The 18,096-nt window shown below is 37.7% G+C and overlaps 1 protein-coding gene across 11 annotated transcripts in view; it reads left to right on the forward strand.

Moving 5' to 3' along the window:
• nAChRalpha4 (nicotinic acetylcholine receptor alpha4) overlaps positions 1–18,096 on the forward strand; it is a 154,245-nt gene that overhangs the window by 51,685 nt on the left and 84,464 nt on the right. For 7 of the 11 annotated variants that reach the window (XM_043426737.1, XM_043426704.1, XM_043426686.1 and 4 more), the window contains 2 exons: positions 9,015–9,059; positions 14,015–14,124. In XM_043426737.1, coding sequence (XP_043282672.1) covers positions 9,033–9,059; positions 14,015–14,124 — 137 coding nt within the window. In that variant the 5' untranslated portion in view covers positions 9,015–9,032. The other 4 variants (XM_043426752.1, XM_043426728.1, XM_043426719.1 and 1 more) reach the window with 4 other exon arrangements.

Genomic DNA, 18,096 nt, shown 5'->3' on the forward strand with positions numbered 1-18,096 from the left:
AGTTGTTCACATTTCTTGAATTGATTTTTCTTATACTCTTTCGTACCTGTTCGTGCTGTTGCCAAGCGTCATGGGTACCTGTCATTTGTCGCGTATAGCGAAATTTTATCAAATTTATTTAATCACCTCGCAAACAAGACTATCGTTGAGAAATCACCTTTTTTTCGTGTATGAAGGAAAGTCTGACTTGAGGAATATTTGTTACTGTTTTAGGGGCCTCATATAGTTGATCGTTTGAAAATTTTATTATCGTATCGAAAAACAAAAAGTGATTTCCATTTTTTAACTTCTTCTCAGCCGATTTTTGTTCGTAAGACATTCTTTTCGTAAAAGTTTATGAAAGAATTGGCAGGAAATTTTATAGAATAATGACCCAATAATTTTCAGATTTTTTATATAAAAATTATGTTTTTTTCTAATCTGAAAAACACGGCTTTCTGGAAAAACCTCCAGAAGCCCATTTTCTCGACTCGAAATTTTTCACTGATTCGTGGCGTCATGTCCATCCACCACAGGAATTACTTTTTTGTTATTTTATAATTGGATTTCATTGGATTAGGGAATTGGAGCGAGTGGATTTACACCCAAAAACGGCACCTGCTACTTGTCGCAAGATCCAACTGAAAAATAACCGAATAAAGTTGTAAGATGCGTGCGAAAATAGCTTAACATTTTTTTATCATCCAAGCTCTTGAGTATAGGAATTTCTGACAAAAAAAAATTCTGCTATTCACATACGTGGGCTAGAATTTTCCCAACTTTTGTTTCAAGTATATTTTCGGGTTGGAAATAACGAAGACAGAACAAAATTGGATATTTCAGGAACGGAGTCTTACAACGGAGGATCCAGTGAAGGCGAAATACTCCGTACAAACATCAGTCCAATCGATTAAGCATTGCCAACATTTAGTATAACCGGGCTTGAGGTTTCATTGAAATTCATACTTGATGCAGCTCTCGTTTATACTGACCGTAAGACATGATTTCCTTGCTGAAAACGCGATAGGGAATATGGGTACGTGGTCCGTTTGCAAGACTCGTTAGTAACAATGAAATTTTGTTAAATCGAGCAGAATTCATTCGTCAGCGCAACAAAGTTGTCGTCCCTTCAACGAAGTTTTGTTTCAATGAAAAGGAGTTTTGTTATAATATTCGAAATTTGAAGACAAAATTGTTTTGAATATATACTCAAAGAAATATTTTACTATTTCATAAAAGCGTGAGCTTTACGTGCTTACATCAAATCATACGAATAGAACTTTTTATTTTTAGGTAAAACTTTTTGTCGCAGAGCGTATATTGATATTTTTACATAGATAAAATTCAATCGCTTCGCGATTTTCTGTGATTTATTATTTCCACGAAACTCACACTTCTGAGCTATTACGATCATAGAGATCTCCCACGACTCCGTTCATTGCAAACCGAACCCTCGATAAATAATCTTCTATTCAAGGTTCGATATAGGAAATAATGCAATTTTTTATAAATTCAAAAAATTGAGAGTTTTTAAACAGCTAGACTCAAACATTTTTGCAAAAACCAACATACGTTGTAGAACTATTGAATCATTGCTTAAGCGACTCTGCTGTCAAGGCACAAAATTGACTTTTGAGCCTCTTGGCTGGGCGAAAAAATGTCTCGTGTTTTTTAATTATCCTCATGAATAATGTAGCAAGGGAGTAGACTCATGTAATGTAATATCCAAATACACGGGATGGCGCTGAAGTTTGCAACGTTCAATCCAACGAAATGAAGGAAAAAAACGACTTTTAATTCTCTAATTTTATTCCCTCATTAATTAAAAAATCGTAGTTCATCAACCTTCACATGTGATTTGTGAAATGAAGATTTGAAGAATTACAAAGCCCTTTTTTCCTCCATTTCGGTGGACTTCGACGTTGGAAACTTCAGCACCATAGCACACGGCAGCATATACTCGTGCGATCCACAAAACAATTGCACAAAATATTCCACAAATATATTCATATGGGTAAAAAATGATTTCTAATTGTGAAATAAAAGTAATTATTACTTTATTGTTTTCCATTAGAGACTCATTTATATTTAGTGACCACCAAAAGTTCGTTCTTTCCAATGCAGAGAATAGATTTTTGTTGTCGTCATTCCATGCGTGAGGTGATTGGTTTTCCATGCGAATGATGTTCAGTTCTTTTGTGCATTGGAGAAATTGACGGAAGCGCGCACTGACAGAGCTGGTCCTGGGCTTAGTCGGTACAAAAGTCACTTGACCAGCACCCTTTCCTGGCAGCTTGGCATCAAACAATTTTTGGGAAGCGCAGTAGCAAGTGAAATTAGAAAAATGTGAAAATACTCGGGAGTTGCACGTTCGTATGAATAACAAGAGCCCATAAAACGCACCCGTGCTCTTTATATTCACGAAGTTGTATCATTTCAAGCGCCCTCGAGTACTTGCATCGGGAACGAGTACACATAAATATAGAACCAAGAAATCGAAATGCACGTAAGATTCGTCGCAATCGCTTGTCCGTGTTACGTGTAACGTCCGTGCGATTCAACTGCCTTTGTACTCCTCTCCGATCCTCACTTTTTTCTTTGCTACAGCGATACATAAGTAAACCGTGCAAATGGAATTTTGCGCTGCGTTTCCCTAAAGAGAAGTACGTTTTTATGAAATATTCGTCCATTCCACTGGTTCCTTCACGCTTTTTATGACTCTTCAGACATATGAAAAAGATGAGTGAAGGATCGGCGTACGTATTGCCACAGTTGTATATGAATTTTGTGCTGTATATATGATGAACGGATCAACATCACTGTCTCGTTTGCATATGGAGATGTGTATATATTCATTGAGCACCCAGAACATAACTAGCTGTCTGCCAGACCGTATGAGCCGCTGCTTCGTCCCTCGTTCTACGTCTGCTTTGATAGCAGTCTTTGACACATCGCTAATCGATTACGGGACGCAATGAAATTTCAATTAATACGGTTCTGATAATCCAGCACTGAGAAAAAATTACTGTTATCACACGCTAAACACGCTGAATTTCCAAAAAAAGTTCGAGAATATTTTTTTTCAACAATTTAATCAGAATTTTCGTACTGACGGACTCGTACTCGACGCGAGGAACCGGTCAAAAACGCCTGCTCACGATTTATGAGAAAACTATTCTTCTGTTCCAAAAAAAAAAAGCAAAGCTGTTTCAGCAACGTACCGCGTGGTAGCGTATAATAATTAACTCTCATTGCAGTTAGCTGCGTCGAGTAGATTTGACTGACTTTCAAACGACGCTGTTGTGCGTGCATCGCGTTCGTTCAATACTCGCCTTTTTCCCCGAGCAGTCGGTCGGTTTTGCGTGGATGCAGGCTTTCTTTGTAAGAGCAAAAGGCCACATTAATTTGTGCATCCATGGAAGTTGCCATGCTTCAGTCATACACAATCATTGCTTCGCGGATGCTCGACCCTTCAGGGCCTGCCATCCCATTCCAAATCAGTCAACTCGCTCGGAAATTTTGTTTATCACTGTTTGAACGATCAAACACGAGCACATAACTTGGGCATGCACCCAAAATAGGAAGGCTGCTCTCATAAACCAGGAAATTCAATCGATACCGTTTGCCAAACGTAGTTTTCTCGGTACCTCTCAGTTTATTCTCGCTCAAAATGCCGTTTCCTTATCACCTGAAGCACAAGGCGAACTCAGTTCATCGGATTATTTAACAGGCGTAAGGGTAAATAACCTGACAGATTTAGTAGCAATTAGCTCAATTTATAGAGACTAAAGCAGACGTTATTACATTCGATCTCATCGTTGCTTCTAGGTTTACTTATCGACTCAGGTGGCGATAACACAAATTATAATAATATTACGCGAAATGACACGGGACAGCGGAGTGACGTCAGTTCCAACGCGTTCCAACCGAATCATCTTTTAGTCCAATCATCTGTGAATACCAAGTGTACTTCCATGTTGAGGAAACAAAATTCGTTTCGTACCTTATCTTATAACGGATTCTGCAATTTTCAAGTTTAATTTCGACTTTGGTGATTAGGAGAATTATTCTACGTTAATACGATGAATGTGAGAATCTTCCAATAAATTTCAGTATGAATCTTCGTTGATATATGAATTCGTCTCGTCTTATCCATAATTATTGTCATTATTCTCTGCTCCTTAGTGCGAATACCGGCGAATACTTAAGAAAGAAAAGAAGGTAGCTACGGGCTCGAGTGCTAGTATAATGGTACACTGAATCTCTCACTTCCGCATGCGACTAATGGAGTGCATCGCTCCAGCCTTTTACTCCATCTATAAAAATATAATTGCCACCTATTCCTCTCGACAATTCTCACATTAAACTTCGTTCTCCATCGCTTCCTGTCCCTCCCCATCTTCGCTCCCTTTTTCCTCTCTATCTCCCATAAATTCTTGCAAATTTTTCTCCTGCCCTCGACTCTAGACATGCGAGCGATCTAGATTTTTCGTGAGGAGGATAAATGGTCTGAGTTGAAGAGGACTCCACTCGGAGGGTGAAAAACCCCTTTCGAGACTAAAGGAATTCATATAAATGTGTAATTAGACAAGAAAAAGCGGGTGAGAAATGCTACGGGGAATGAGCGCACTTCGCACGCTTACCTCCGCGTATACCCTGGAATTTCAAATTTCTCATGTTTGTTGCGGGTGTTTTACAAGCCAGGGAGGCTGTATGCGCGTTCACCTGGGTTCGCGAGAAAGGCAGGGATATGAGAAGGCTTTTTGTATCCACATCTCGTTGTTTTTTGTTTCTGGGAGAAATAACGAAATGAGAAAACTTTCCTTTCGCATTCGTTTAAATTCCAAGGGCTATTCGATCATAGGGCTTTTGATTTGATGCTCGATCAACTTCAACGGTAGTGGTTTTAGCCTGGGTCAATACCCGGTGGAAGTATGACTGAGTGTTTCTTGATTGTCAGTAGCAGTTTGGGTTTTAGTTTGAATCGGAACAATTTAATTGCATCAACGAACTGTATTCCACTGCTATTGTGATGGCACATTGAACAAGCAATGATTCATGCATCGATTTCTCAACACAACTTCCACAAGCCCGACGATTCAGAAAAAAAATGATTTTGTCTGGAAATACTCAAATTACGAGTTTCTTGGTTTTCGTTTGGCATATCGAAACAGGGGAGGCCGGAGCAAGAAGGAGAAGAAAGAAAAATTTCAAAAAATTCAAAAACAAAATTCGAGAAAAAAGAAATTTTTAAATGAAAAATAAAGATTGGAAAAAACGGAGAAATTTTGGAGGAATTCTCATTTTATTGTGCGACTCCTTTGCAAAAGAAGCACTCAAAGTCCATTGGATTGAGATTTTTCGAAAATTGGTAAATTTCTAGTACATTTCTTGGTCTTTTGAAAGTAAAAAAAAAGATGAAGTTTCTCAAACTTTTGAAAATTATGATATTTTTTTAGGTATTCCGATTTGCCCCTGTTTCCCCAACGTACTTTTCCTTGACCACGCGGTGACGCAAAACCGTCGCACTAATTTGAGCTTCATCGATCTTAAATATGACGCTTCGACGGATCGACCTTAATTTAGGTTCAGTGCACAGCTTCCGGTTGGAGAGGCTACAGAACGTGAGTGATGAAACCACGATAGAAGGGATCACCGCATGATATATACGTTCGATTTTCTCGAATGGATTGTTTATCTAGTATCATGTTATACCACCAACATGTATCCATTTTTGGTGATGGATAAATTTCTATCGCTGATGCGAGAAGCCACAATGAGGAGTGAAAATCTACGCTTGGGAAATTCGATAGACTCCGGCTCCGAATGTTTAGAAATAAATCATCCTTTGAACGCTTTTTAACCGATGGGGCTCGAGTCCATCAAAAATGATTGATATTCATACTTAAAGGCGGTTTTTTAATCGATTGAATTTCCACCTTGATTTCTCTCATTCGATGACGCTGTCGGAGATCAATTTTTCTTATTTCATTTCAAGCATTCTGAATCTAAAGCGCCTGACAAATTATTTCAACCACTTGGATCATTAATAGCCCATGGATGTTAAGAACATTAATATACACTGAGAATATCCGCGCTCAAACTCAAACGCTTCACACGAACCAGGGAAATCCGACAGAGCAAGAATTACGTCTGGTTTAGTGGCCATGGCGCAAGGGCTCGCATGCATAATCGAAATCACACTGGCGTAAAATCCGGACGTAGATTTTACAATGTTCGTATAGTTACAACCCTGAACACGGGTCGATGCGGAGGCTTTGGCCATGTACACGCTGAAATTAACAAAACTTTGGGAATTCTCGGAGAGGAAGGATCAGGCTGCAGGGAGCGATACAGATAACATGAGGATGAAAAAGTAGAGAATCCATGAATATATCTGAAATAAACCCAGTGCTATAAATTTGTACGAAGGAAGAATGACGTGGACAGTAGTCTCAGTGAAACTCTACGTGTTACTCGTGTAGACGAAAAACAAATGTATAATGATTTGTACGAAGTAGTTCGATCTATTCTCTCGAAACTTGCCGCAAATAAGCAATTCATTACTAAAGGTTATAAAAAAGCCATTTCAAACATAATGAATAAAATGAAATTAATCTGTTAAATCATGGTAATAATTGAAAACGATGTCAAATAAATGCAAAAGTGACGCGTACATCGGATGACAAATGAAAAAAATTCAAAACGTAATGGTATGTATAAAAAATTGCGAAGCCAACTGTAAATCATTAAAACACAACAATTCAGAAAATTTTTCACAAATCATGAAAAAAACATTATATAAAAAAATACAAATTTGTAATTATTTTGTAAAGTGAAAAAAACAGGAACGTGGGAAATGAACAACTGAAAAATCGCGCTTGGAAACATTTCGGAAACCAATGCCCCGTTCTTCTCATTTCATTCTAACAAGCAAATCAATTGAACAAATTTTCCATTTAAGTTACGTGCAGCATTAAAATTTATGATATCAATTCGAGGCCAAATATTTTATTAGTAACTGGCAATTTTTCACATTATTAAATTGTTCTAAGAAGCGTTCAAATCCAAAAAAATCATATCAAAAGTAAAGTTATTTGTTACTCTATATGAAGGAAGAAGTAAAAGACTCTTGTCGGTGGGTTATTCTATAATCGTGTATATTCTCATTCAATTTGATCGTATTCGCTATAAAATTTTAAAATAAATATAAAAAGTATAATTTTCCGAATCCGATGACCTTTTTTATTAAAATAAACGCGTCGAAAAAACACGATTTTTACACAAATTTTATGGTCTGCTTGAAACACGACTATTCAAGTTCAAAAGACTGTAAGTGAATTCACGATTTTCTTGTTCCTCGTTGAATATTCAGTAAAATTGAAAACTCTCATTAAATAACGTTGACAATACCAGTCGTAAAAGCAATAATAGCGATGATGCAAGCAATAATAAAATTGAAGTGAAATCGCTGGAATTTTTTTCCACATTTTTTCTTCAGTCTTTTCATACCACTTCGACAGTCGTTTATTTCGACCGAGATATTGGGCTCAGCAAGCGCTCCGCGGCGGGCTCCGGTTTTCAGCCCTTGTAGCAATCTCTTTTCCCTTTTTATTCTCTCTATCTGTCATTTTCTGTCCCCCCATCTCTCTCTCGCGCTCTCTCTCTCTCTCTCTCTCTCTCTCTCTCTCTCTCTCGTTGCCGGGCCTCTCTCTTCCTCTTCCGACACAAGAAAGAACGCTATCAAACTCGTTAAAACTTTCGTTATGCCACGGATTTCGAATTAACACGGTGAAGTTGGAGAATTGAAGGAGAAAAGGTGCAGTGAAAAAGGGCCGGAAAAAGCAGTTGTGCAGTGCATTGAAGGCAATGACGGCTCTCGAGTCATCTTTATTTTTACATATTTTATTATTCTCTATATACGAACCATTTTCCTGCAGCGAAGACAATCATAAACATCGTGGGGGAATACCAGATAAATCATCTTGACATGCGGAACACTCGTACACGGTATTCACGAACACGAACAAAAGTTAATCTTCCATCTGAACTTTCTCGCATCATTTTTCTCAGTTCATTTTTTTCACTCTTCGTTACTTTTATCTTCATAAAGAAGACCCTTAAAAGTTGACCTGAAAGTTAATCGTGAGTTGGTTCAATGTCGACGTTCCAACTTACCTCGTTCCTTTGCTAAAGTTCATCAATACCCATTTCATGAGGACAGGAATCATTCTACCGTTTCTCAGGGAATCGAAAGATATGAGAAAATGGTGCAGTGCTTCGTGGAAAAAAAATACTTGGTGATTTGGAGAGCGTGCATTTATACAGCGATGTTTGCTCGACAGCTTAAAAGATGGCTTTTCTATTCAAATTCCTGCAGAATTATAACTCTTTATCATATTCCAACTGTTTTTATATTTTTCACAAAAAAAAACGTACTTTTTTTTACATTAATTATTCATTCATGACGATAAAAGAGGTAATGACAACAAAATTTGTATGCCCGAGATTAATGGATTAGCAAAATCCCAGGTAGAGTCGAATCTAGAGCACGTAACCTCGAACCCGGGCCATAACTCCAACTAGATTCACGCCCAGGTTCGCAGATTCACGACTTTGCCAGAGGCCGCAACGTCGTCCAATTAGTCGTAGTCCGCGAGAGCCTTCACCCGCCCCTGCATTTCTACGTGTGTTCTGCTAGTTCCCGTCAGGCCCGGAAATTACAATGCAGTACTGTACTGGACATACACGTGGTGCGGGAGACGAGAGAACGTTGCATAAAAAGTTGTGTATGGCCTATTGTTTCCCCTTTCCCTTCATTTTCCTTTCTCTCTCTCTTCGCCTCCTTCACATTTGCGGTGTAGCTTTCCCATTACTGTGAAACTTTCATTAACATGAAATTCTAAATTTTATATGCATCAGAAAATGTTTGAAATTTGTGCATTTTTACGATGTAAATGAAAAAGTGATCATTTGATTTATTTCACCCTGTTATTACATGAGAAATAAAAATGGATCTATTATTTTTGTTGCAGAATCTCAAAAATCAAATCATGACGACGAATCTTTGGGTCGAACAGGTGAGCAGAATTTTTTTGTTCGTAAACGTCTCATTCGATTATTCCTTTATCTCGATCGACGTCACACCAGTTTTGATGGTCTTTTGTATACGTATAAATATCGGGGTCTCGAAAAAGTTAGTTTTATTGAATATTTTTTTTTTTTTTTTTTCATTCACATTCGTGTGAGGAGGACAAATATCGAATGAAATTGTCTCTTTGAAAAATAGTATGAAAAGTTTAAAAATCACAGCAGCCACTACATGTTGTTTTGGCAACGGTTATCGTTCGTGTTCGTTAAAGAGGATGAGTGAAAGAGGGGAAACGAGATGACACAATGGGACATTGTATCGTCCCATTATGTTGGACCTCACTCGTTAAGTGCAACTGCAGATTTCATTGCACTGTAAATGCACTTGCGTGCAGGCACACTCGTAAAAGCTTGTGTTTCGTGAACTAGTGCTTCTATATTCGCGAGTGTGTTTATTTTTTCCTCTCGTTTATTTTTTTTTTTTTATTTTATTTTTTTCAGTACAGAATACAAAAAGACGAACACGTGGACATTAATACACGTGTGTGGTGCAGATTTCATGTCGAATCTGCTTTCATACCCAAACAAATCTTGGCAGTTTAGCAATGAGACGAAATAAAATAATAGAGAAATGAAAATTGGCACGTTTGTCGAGGAAGCCTGTTTTATCACTCATAATTACGTTGATGACAAAAAAGGAGAAAAAATGCGGTGTGGATATTATTTTCGTATATGATTTTAGAGAAATAAACATCAGGAAAAAAATGGTGGTCGACGTCACGAATTCGCGAAATGGCACGGAAAGCCTCGTGCTATACGCTCGTTCAGCGGAAAGAGCTAAGCGTAATAGAAAATAAAGAGTCAACATGTAAACGGTCATGCCACGAGTACTTCCTAGCGCTGAGATGAGAATGTTCATGGATAATTACCTGAGACCAATTAAAGTAGGTAACAGACGTAACAGTGGGATTTACCTTAAATGAGAAACCTACAGAGTGAAAAAAGATGGCGGTCTCCCAGAATTAAGGAATCCATGAATTTTAATGTTGAACGATCATTTTCAACTCTGTCATGGGAAAGAACGGACGAAATTTATTTATTTTACTTCCAAAAATCAGCATGAAAACGTTGCCTTGCCTTCGTTCCATTATTAGAGAAAAAAGAAAAAAATAAAATTTCATTGGTACTTTCAAAGCAACTATTTCAACACCACAAATTCCTCGCTTTGCTATGGTTTACTTGCACCTGGTCTTTCAACCTTTATGCTCGCAAGATCCATGCAACAACGAGGGATACACGAGGCTTGTAATGGGTTAATGACGGAGGGTGTGTCAGTTTGGTTCTCTACTGAGGCTTCTATTTACCCTTGCCTTGCTGGGCTTCCGGCTGTTAACGATATTCGTAAATAACTTATGTCTACGTATATGCGTATGAGCGTGCCTATAGGGCAACAATGAACTGAATAAATGACACGGTAATTCTACCGGAATAGCAATGATAAAGATATTCAAGATAATTTGAAATTTGCGAAAAATTCTTAGTTCGAGTTACAAAAGATTCCATGAACTATAAATAACCAAATTTTTTATTTTGTACGTGAGAATCATTTGACATTCCAAAACAAATGTCCAACCGTTATTTTGAGCTTTTTTCAATAAATAATCTTTCAGATACCTGAGATTCAGGAAATGAACGTGCTGATCGAGTTGGTGACCTGATTTTCCACTTTTCAGCATTGTTATTCATTGATTCTCTGAGACACCCTATGAAAATTCCTTACCTCCCTCTAATACATACACAGATATATGTAGCTGTGGAACATGCATTGTGCGAAGTGATTGTCACCGTAGGAGGTGCACTCTCTTTGTTTAACCCGATATCAACTGATCGGAAATCGATCAAGATGCAGTGGCAGAGTAGCTTTAATGTATTATATATCGAATCGATAGGTATAAAGCGTCGAAAAATACTCTGACAGTCGACTTTTATTGAACATTCGCCCCCGCATTGACTCTCTATTCTTGCGCTCAGGAGGATTGTCAGCCTCCGATGTTCCATTGTCTCGGACGGATTCCATTTGCGATTCTACGTATCTTATTGCGACCATGATTCATTCACGCTTCAACAACTGTGTCGGAAAAATTGTAAGGTCGTTATTGGATGTGGATTAATGGAATTTCGATTTTACATTGAGAAAATGATTTGAACGAAAACATAAACGATCGCACCGGCTAGTGATGTCCGATCGACTCTTCCGAAAAATTAACTGATCGATGCCATTCATTCTGGTAACTTATGGAACTGCAAGAGGCACGACCAAAGAGAATTGGAACGGCAGCGACGATTCTTTGGTTCTTCAACATTTTATTTTAACATTATTCATTTATTTATTCAACTTTTTTTATTATTTATTATATATTATTTATGAAAAATTGTATTATTTATGTAACATTAAAAATTAAAAGAGAATCGTACCTCATACTGAGAAAAAAAATTGTTCATTCAATAAAAATAATTGATATTATTGGAAAAATTTTCTTCATTTAACTGCAATGCTTTCGGAGTGAATGAATCTGCAGTTCGATCTAAAACTATTTTATTCGGTTAATCATCTTTAAGTTTTTTGTGATCATATATTTCATTGGCACCCCGTAACACCACATTTCATTGTTCCAATGACTTTTTATTTCTCAGTGTACAAAAACTGAACATCGTGAACCCTGAACAATCAGAGTGAGGATAATAAGCCACAAAACTGAACACTACATGTCATTTTGAATTGAAGCTCGAAACTTGTATACTAAATGTGTTTTCACGCGCGATTAATCGTGTTAGCGTTTCAAATGATCCATTCGCAGAAACAATTATTCTTTCGAGATTTTCCAAAGATCGATTCATTGCGAATTCTTCCAATCACCATCACCATGACTCCGACATGTTCCATCCCACCAAAACGTTTTCATAGATTTTTTAGCTTTTGTCTAGCCGTTTCCACCTTAATCATTCTATTCTGCTGTCGTATACTTGATACATTTCCCGAACATTAGGTGTCTCCAGGCAGGAGGAAAATGTGTAGTGAAACTTGTGTAACCCACTTTGGCTAACAGAGTTAGCCTAATAACGACACATGTGTCACCACAGCTGAGTGATAACCACCGTCGTTTCTCCATCAGAGCGAAGATGAGTGTGCACAGAACCAGTTGTTACAAGTGTACTGGATTACAAGGATGCTGCAAAATGGAAATTCAAGGCTCAATCGACCCGAAGATATGAGCCTTGAAACTTTTCTAGGAAGGATATTTTATCGTAAAAAAACCATAACTGATTTACGTAGAATGCTAACGTGCTCTAAAATGTAGCAACGGTTAATGTTTGACGAAGAAGGTTCAACTAAGAAATATCCAACATATTTCAGAGTGGAAGAAGAATGGTGATGAGCCATGGAAAAGGAATGTCAGATGTCAAAAGTGTTCGTTTTATTTATTTCCGGCAAAATTTTATCTACAGCTGCTTAATGGGTACAGTTGACCCGATTGCACAGTTTCCAGGACGAACGAAATCAGATTAAAGCTTTCCGCTCTCGTTCACTCGGTTGTATAAGAGAAAAAGGGTTTTTTGGGTTGAGGACAGTTCTTGGCACGTTATCCTAAAGGGGATAAAGCATCCTCCAGCTTTTCTCTCATGCTAGATGGCGCTAAAGAACAAAACGGATTATCAGATACTATCGGGTGTCTAATATTCGGCAGACAAAGTCAGGAAGAACGACGAAATTGTGATGAGGATGAAAGGGTTTCAGAGAGAAAAAGCTACGTTCGAAGTAAGTGAAGGAATACGTGTTTTCATGAAAATTTTTGTTTGTGCTATTGTGGTTTTGTTGGCACTGAAAACTGTTAGAAATGAGAAATTTTTCGAGTAAGATGAAACTCCGAAAAAACGAATAGATTTTTCTGTTTTTTCTTCGTTCACATAAAGCCCGAGCACTTTATTTGCATTTTAGGGGTCTCTATTTTACGTGAAAAATTGTTGACCCGACGTTTCCAGACTTTGCAAGTTTTTCGCTTCAGATGGTTCACCGAGCTTCGCGCTGGCACTTCAAACGGTGACAAAATTTTGATGTCACGAATTCTCGCCCTTTTTCACTGGGCTGTGTGAATCGACTACCAGACACGATTTTCCACTTGGATATTTTTTCGGATTTTCCTTCGTACCTGGTAGATGTTACTGGCCCGATCTTGGCGAAAAAATCGTATACAATCTTGTAACTTTGTGCTACACACGTGTGTATACGCAGATGAAGTTTCAATACGTGAAACACTCGAGGCCGAAATATACGTGCACGAATACGTGAATGTCGTTGCGGCTGAGAGAATTTCCTTCGTGTCGATGGGCACACACGAACGAATAAAGAGCCGCATCAATTTATTTCCTTGCATCTCCCAACGGAGGCAAAAAGAGACGACAGCCGAGGATGGGAAACGATTCGCTTTTCTCGCACGAATCGTTCCACTGAAAAGATCTGGGTAACGTCGTTTCTCCGAGAGGATTCTTTTCTCGGCGACTATATATTTGCCAGGGTGCTCTGAGACTGGGGCCAAAATATATTGAGCCTACTTTCCTGAAACATTGATATAGAAAAGGGGGCGAGGATAATCCACTATGAGAATTTTTTTTACTCGAACTCTTGCAACGTTTTTATTTATTTAACGAAAATAAGCCTATTCAAACATTCCCCCGTTGGAAAGCTTTGTTTCATCGTGGCGGTACCAATATTTGGACTTTTTGTTGTCGTTCCCGTCGCTCAATCTCCGCGGGGTTGGAAACCGTTAGCATTTTGACGTAATTCATCAATCGATTGTTTACTTCCTTCAATTTATTCATTTATTCAGTTAAGCACACAGAGCCCAAAAACATATGGTGATCCTGATTTTTCTTGAATTGTTTCAAGTCATGGTACGACTACAAACTGCGCTGGGAGCCCAAAGAGTATGGAGGTGTACACATGTTGCACGTACCGTCCGATCATATCTGGCGACCGGACATAGTTCTGTACAATAAGTGAGTACGATTGGAAAAGTCAAATAAGACAAAATGACTCATATATGAGATGACATTTCTATTAATTATTATGTCGATTGACGTAGTGACAAAGCATGCTGTCAACAGAGGCGTTAATTTATCGGAGACGATTTTACCAATTGTGAAACAAATGCGGTCATCTTTTGAAGATTTAATTAATTTGTGAATACTATATAATGTGCGTGCGTTCGTTTTTTAATGGGGATGAAAAAACGAGGTAAAAGAGTTTCCGAAAAAGAAGCAAGCGCCAGCTGAGAAAACTGTCTATTTGTATTTGTATTGTTGAGTATTGATTTAGACCCGAACTATTTGAAAACGCGCGTGTTTTCACCTCGTTATACGAGCAACAAGAGCGATAAGCCCATGCAAAATAAATTATTTTTAAACAAAAATAATAAACATTCCGTTGATATATGAGCTTGCGTAAAATTTTTGTAGAACGACGAAACGTAAAACTTCGTTTTGCGCATAGACGGTACATATAGAGTTTAATGGATTCATATCGCATGAAAAATGGGCGCTGCGGCGAGTAATTTCTCTTCGGTTTCGTTAATAAAGAAAGCTATCGTATTTTAATAACTTTTGATAGGGCATCTAATTGAGAAAATCATGTCTCATGATGGAAATATTTATCAAGAAGACTGCGATAGAACCTAAAAGTTCCTAATCGAAATTCATCTAAATAAATCAAACAAATAAATATCGAAATACTAAAAATTAATGTTAAACAAACTTCAATTATTGCGCAAGTCGTATGCAACCAGTTGCTGGATCAAATCCATTTCATTTATGCTGAAAATATTTTTAGTTTATTCGAACAAAGTTTAAACTCAAATGAAACGAATACATTTTTTTTTCTGCAAATACTGAAAGTGATTTTGTTATCAATTGAAAGAGACAAAAGCCAATGTGGGTGAGCCCTGCCCTAACTTATCCCCAATAATTGTCACGTGAATTTCAGACCCTGAGAAAGACTTTCGTCCACTGTTTCTTATGATTTTGGAAATTAAAAAAGTGGTTGTCCAACAACTTTTATGGATTATCGAAGTCTCTCAAAAAATTTTCGACATTTTCGACGATTTGTAAATCAGGTGGTTTCAAACTTATATTCTGAGTTTTCATTGTTCGATTGATTTTTGGACGATAGCAGTGATTCAAGAGAATTGCAGTCGAAATAACAGCACAATCAAGATGAATACACAACGAAATCAAACAGGAGTACAACATCGTAAAACCGCCATTTCGACGACACAATTCATATTTATGTCTATTCGTACGTATTCTGGATTGGTGTGACAAGAAAAGTAAAAACATAATTTTCATGTCGATAAGTAATTTTGCCGTTACATTGGCCTTTCATCGGAGTAGGAGAGAACATTTTTAATAGCTCTTTGATAGGCCCTCAGAGAATGAACTTCTCCCGACCCTCGACTCTACCAAGAACTTTACAGCCACGCCCTGGTACGCCATAAAGTTGTGCAGAGTATTTTATGTGGCGAAGTCTGCTAATTTTCAAATATTTTTTTTTCGATTTAAATTCAGAAGGATTTGAAAGAGCTTGTAACCCCGTCGATTTTTTTTCTCTTTTATTATTCAACAATAATTTTTGAAGAATTGGAAAAATCCGGTAGAGCTTCGATTAAACTACGCTACCGACGTTCGTTTGCGATGAATATCCACAAACAGTAGAAGAGACATAGAAAAAAGGAAAATAACGGAGGGAAAGATAGTCGGAGAATGAGAGTGGATAAAAAAAAAATACAAACGAGTTACAGAGCATATAGAGCCCGGATAGTAAACGAGGAAACGATTCCACTATATACTGACACGAAAGCTTATGTAGCGCTTTTCATCCGCCCTTCATGATCGCCGAGCCTTTTTTCCTCAATTCTGTCTAGCTTCCGTTAATCACATTGGCGTTGTTGGCAAATTCATTTCATAAATATATCACTGAATCAATATCATTCAAACATACTTATAGACAAGCAAAAGGGCGTTTTCTCAACCACTTAAAAGTCAACTGGACGTCATTTAAATCCCCACACCTTAACTTTCGAACATATTTACATTATCTGGGTAATTGCGTTACATGCCGTATGTACAGAGTATGAGAGGACGTTGAACGCTTCGACAAAACATGTGAAATTACGTCGTTCGATTGTATTCAAATAATGGCATTTGGATTCTGATTTATTAATCTATAACTCGTCGGATTATACACTGTTCGAAAATCCAAATAGTATTGCCCACCTCGACCGTAAACAGGAATTATAAATCGTTGATCACGATATCATAGGGATGCGAATAAAATATATGATCATCGCAAGGTTAAGAATGATTGAATGCGACCGAAATAGTTTCAGATGAAGCTACAGATTAATTCGACGAGAAATAATTCAACTGCAAAACCTCCAATTTCTAGGGACGTCAGCCAAACGAATTTTTCAAAGTATAATAAAATGTTTAAAATGACAAAAAATGTAGACGTTATATTCCAACTGAAACGAATGATTCTGAATGATCCATCGATGTGAGGGGAATAAAAAAATTATTCCAACTGAAACGAATGATTCTGAATGATCCATCGATGTGAGGGGAATAAAAAAATGTATATTCATCCATAAAATATCCATGGCGATCAAAGCTATTCGCGATTCCAGTTAAAATATGAATTACTCTGCTATGGGAAATGATACAACTTCAGATGCTTGCTTCCATGAGCACGCATAATTTCCCCTACGTTCGCTCTTTCTTTCTTCCTCACCAGAGTTGTTGTGCAGGTGCTTTTAACCGTTCAAAGGAAGATATCTTATCTCCTGACGTTCAACGTTGAGTAAAGATTGTGCTGTAACGTGTATACAGTCACGTAAAATCGATTCGCGACAAAAGCCTGTGAATTATTACTTTTTTCTGAAAATGATGAGCAGTCTTCGGCCATATACTGCACCGTACGCTCGTCAAATAAGTCCTGACTCACCATTTTTTCGTAGGTATGCGATTCAATACTTATTGAATCCAGTGCAAGTGAAATTGTCGAGCGTTTCTCAATTTCAATCCAAAATAAATATTGATAACAGTTGAGAGAAAACCGTCAACCGATGGATGCAAGTTTCCATAATAACGAATTTTTCATTTGATATTTTGGTATTGCATCCCAAACGCACAATCTTTAAACTTCGATAGTTTAACTTATTCGTAGATGGATTGAGAAAAAACATTGTTGATTCAATAAGAATTGATGTTATTGGAAGAGTTTTCTTCACTCAACTGCAATATTTTCGGAGATAATGAATCTGCAGTTTGATCTAAAACTCTTTAGTTCGTTTAATCACATTGAACCTTGTGATGATCGTATATTTCATTGGCGCCTCGCAATGCCACATTTCGTTGTTCCAATGACTTTGTTTCTCACTCGGGTTTGCTCTAAAAATTTGCAGATCTTTTGATCTGAATTTCTCGTTTCCAAAACCAGAGTTTACAATCGGTCAACCTCATGAGTTTCACTTTACGTGAATTTAGATATTATTGGCAACTCGTTTTCTACTAGTTGTTTTTGCAGTGCTCGCGTAACCGATACCCAAAGCGATTTAGTAACGAAAACCAATTAGCTCGACGCGATTGTTTTCCGCATTATTTCTGCAGTCACCGTCATTTCTAGTCATATCCCCATTGAACGATTCTTAATGAGCAAGATACTCATGAAACACGAAAAAGTTTTTCGACCCTCTTAATGAGCCAGACAATTAAGCTGGCGAATGTGCACAACTCAACGCAGTCCCCACCGTGTGTGGTGTGCAAACATTTGAGACAGTCGTATAACAGTGACACGCGAGAACCCACGTTACCGAAACAGAACCACGTTCACCGCCCACTACTCTTGCTCTTGGATGCATATGCACCCACGCACACACTCGAATTCATAGATCATGGGAAAAGGATTTATATATATGT

Source organism: Venturia canescens, chromosome 1 (assembly GCF_019457755.1).
Source record: "Venturia canescens isolate UGA chromosome 1, ASM1945775v1, whole genome shotgun sequence".
Taxonomy (NCBI): domain Eukaryota; kingdom Metazoa; phylum Arthropoda; class Insecta; order Hymenoptera; family Ichneumonidae; genus Venturia; species Venturia canescens.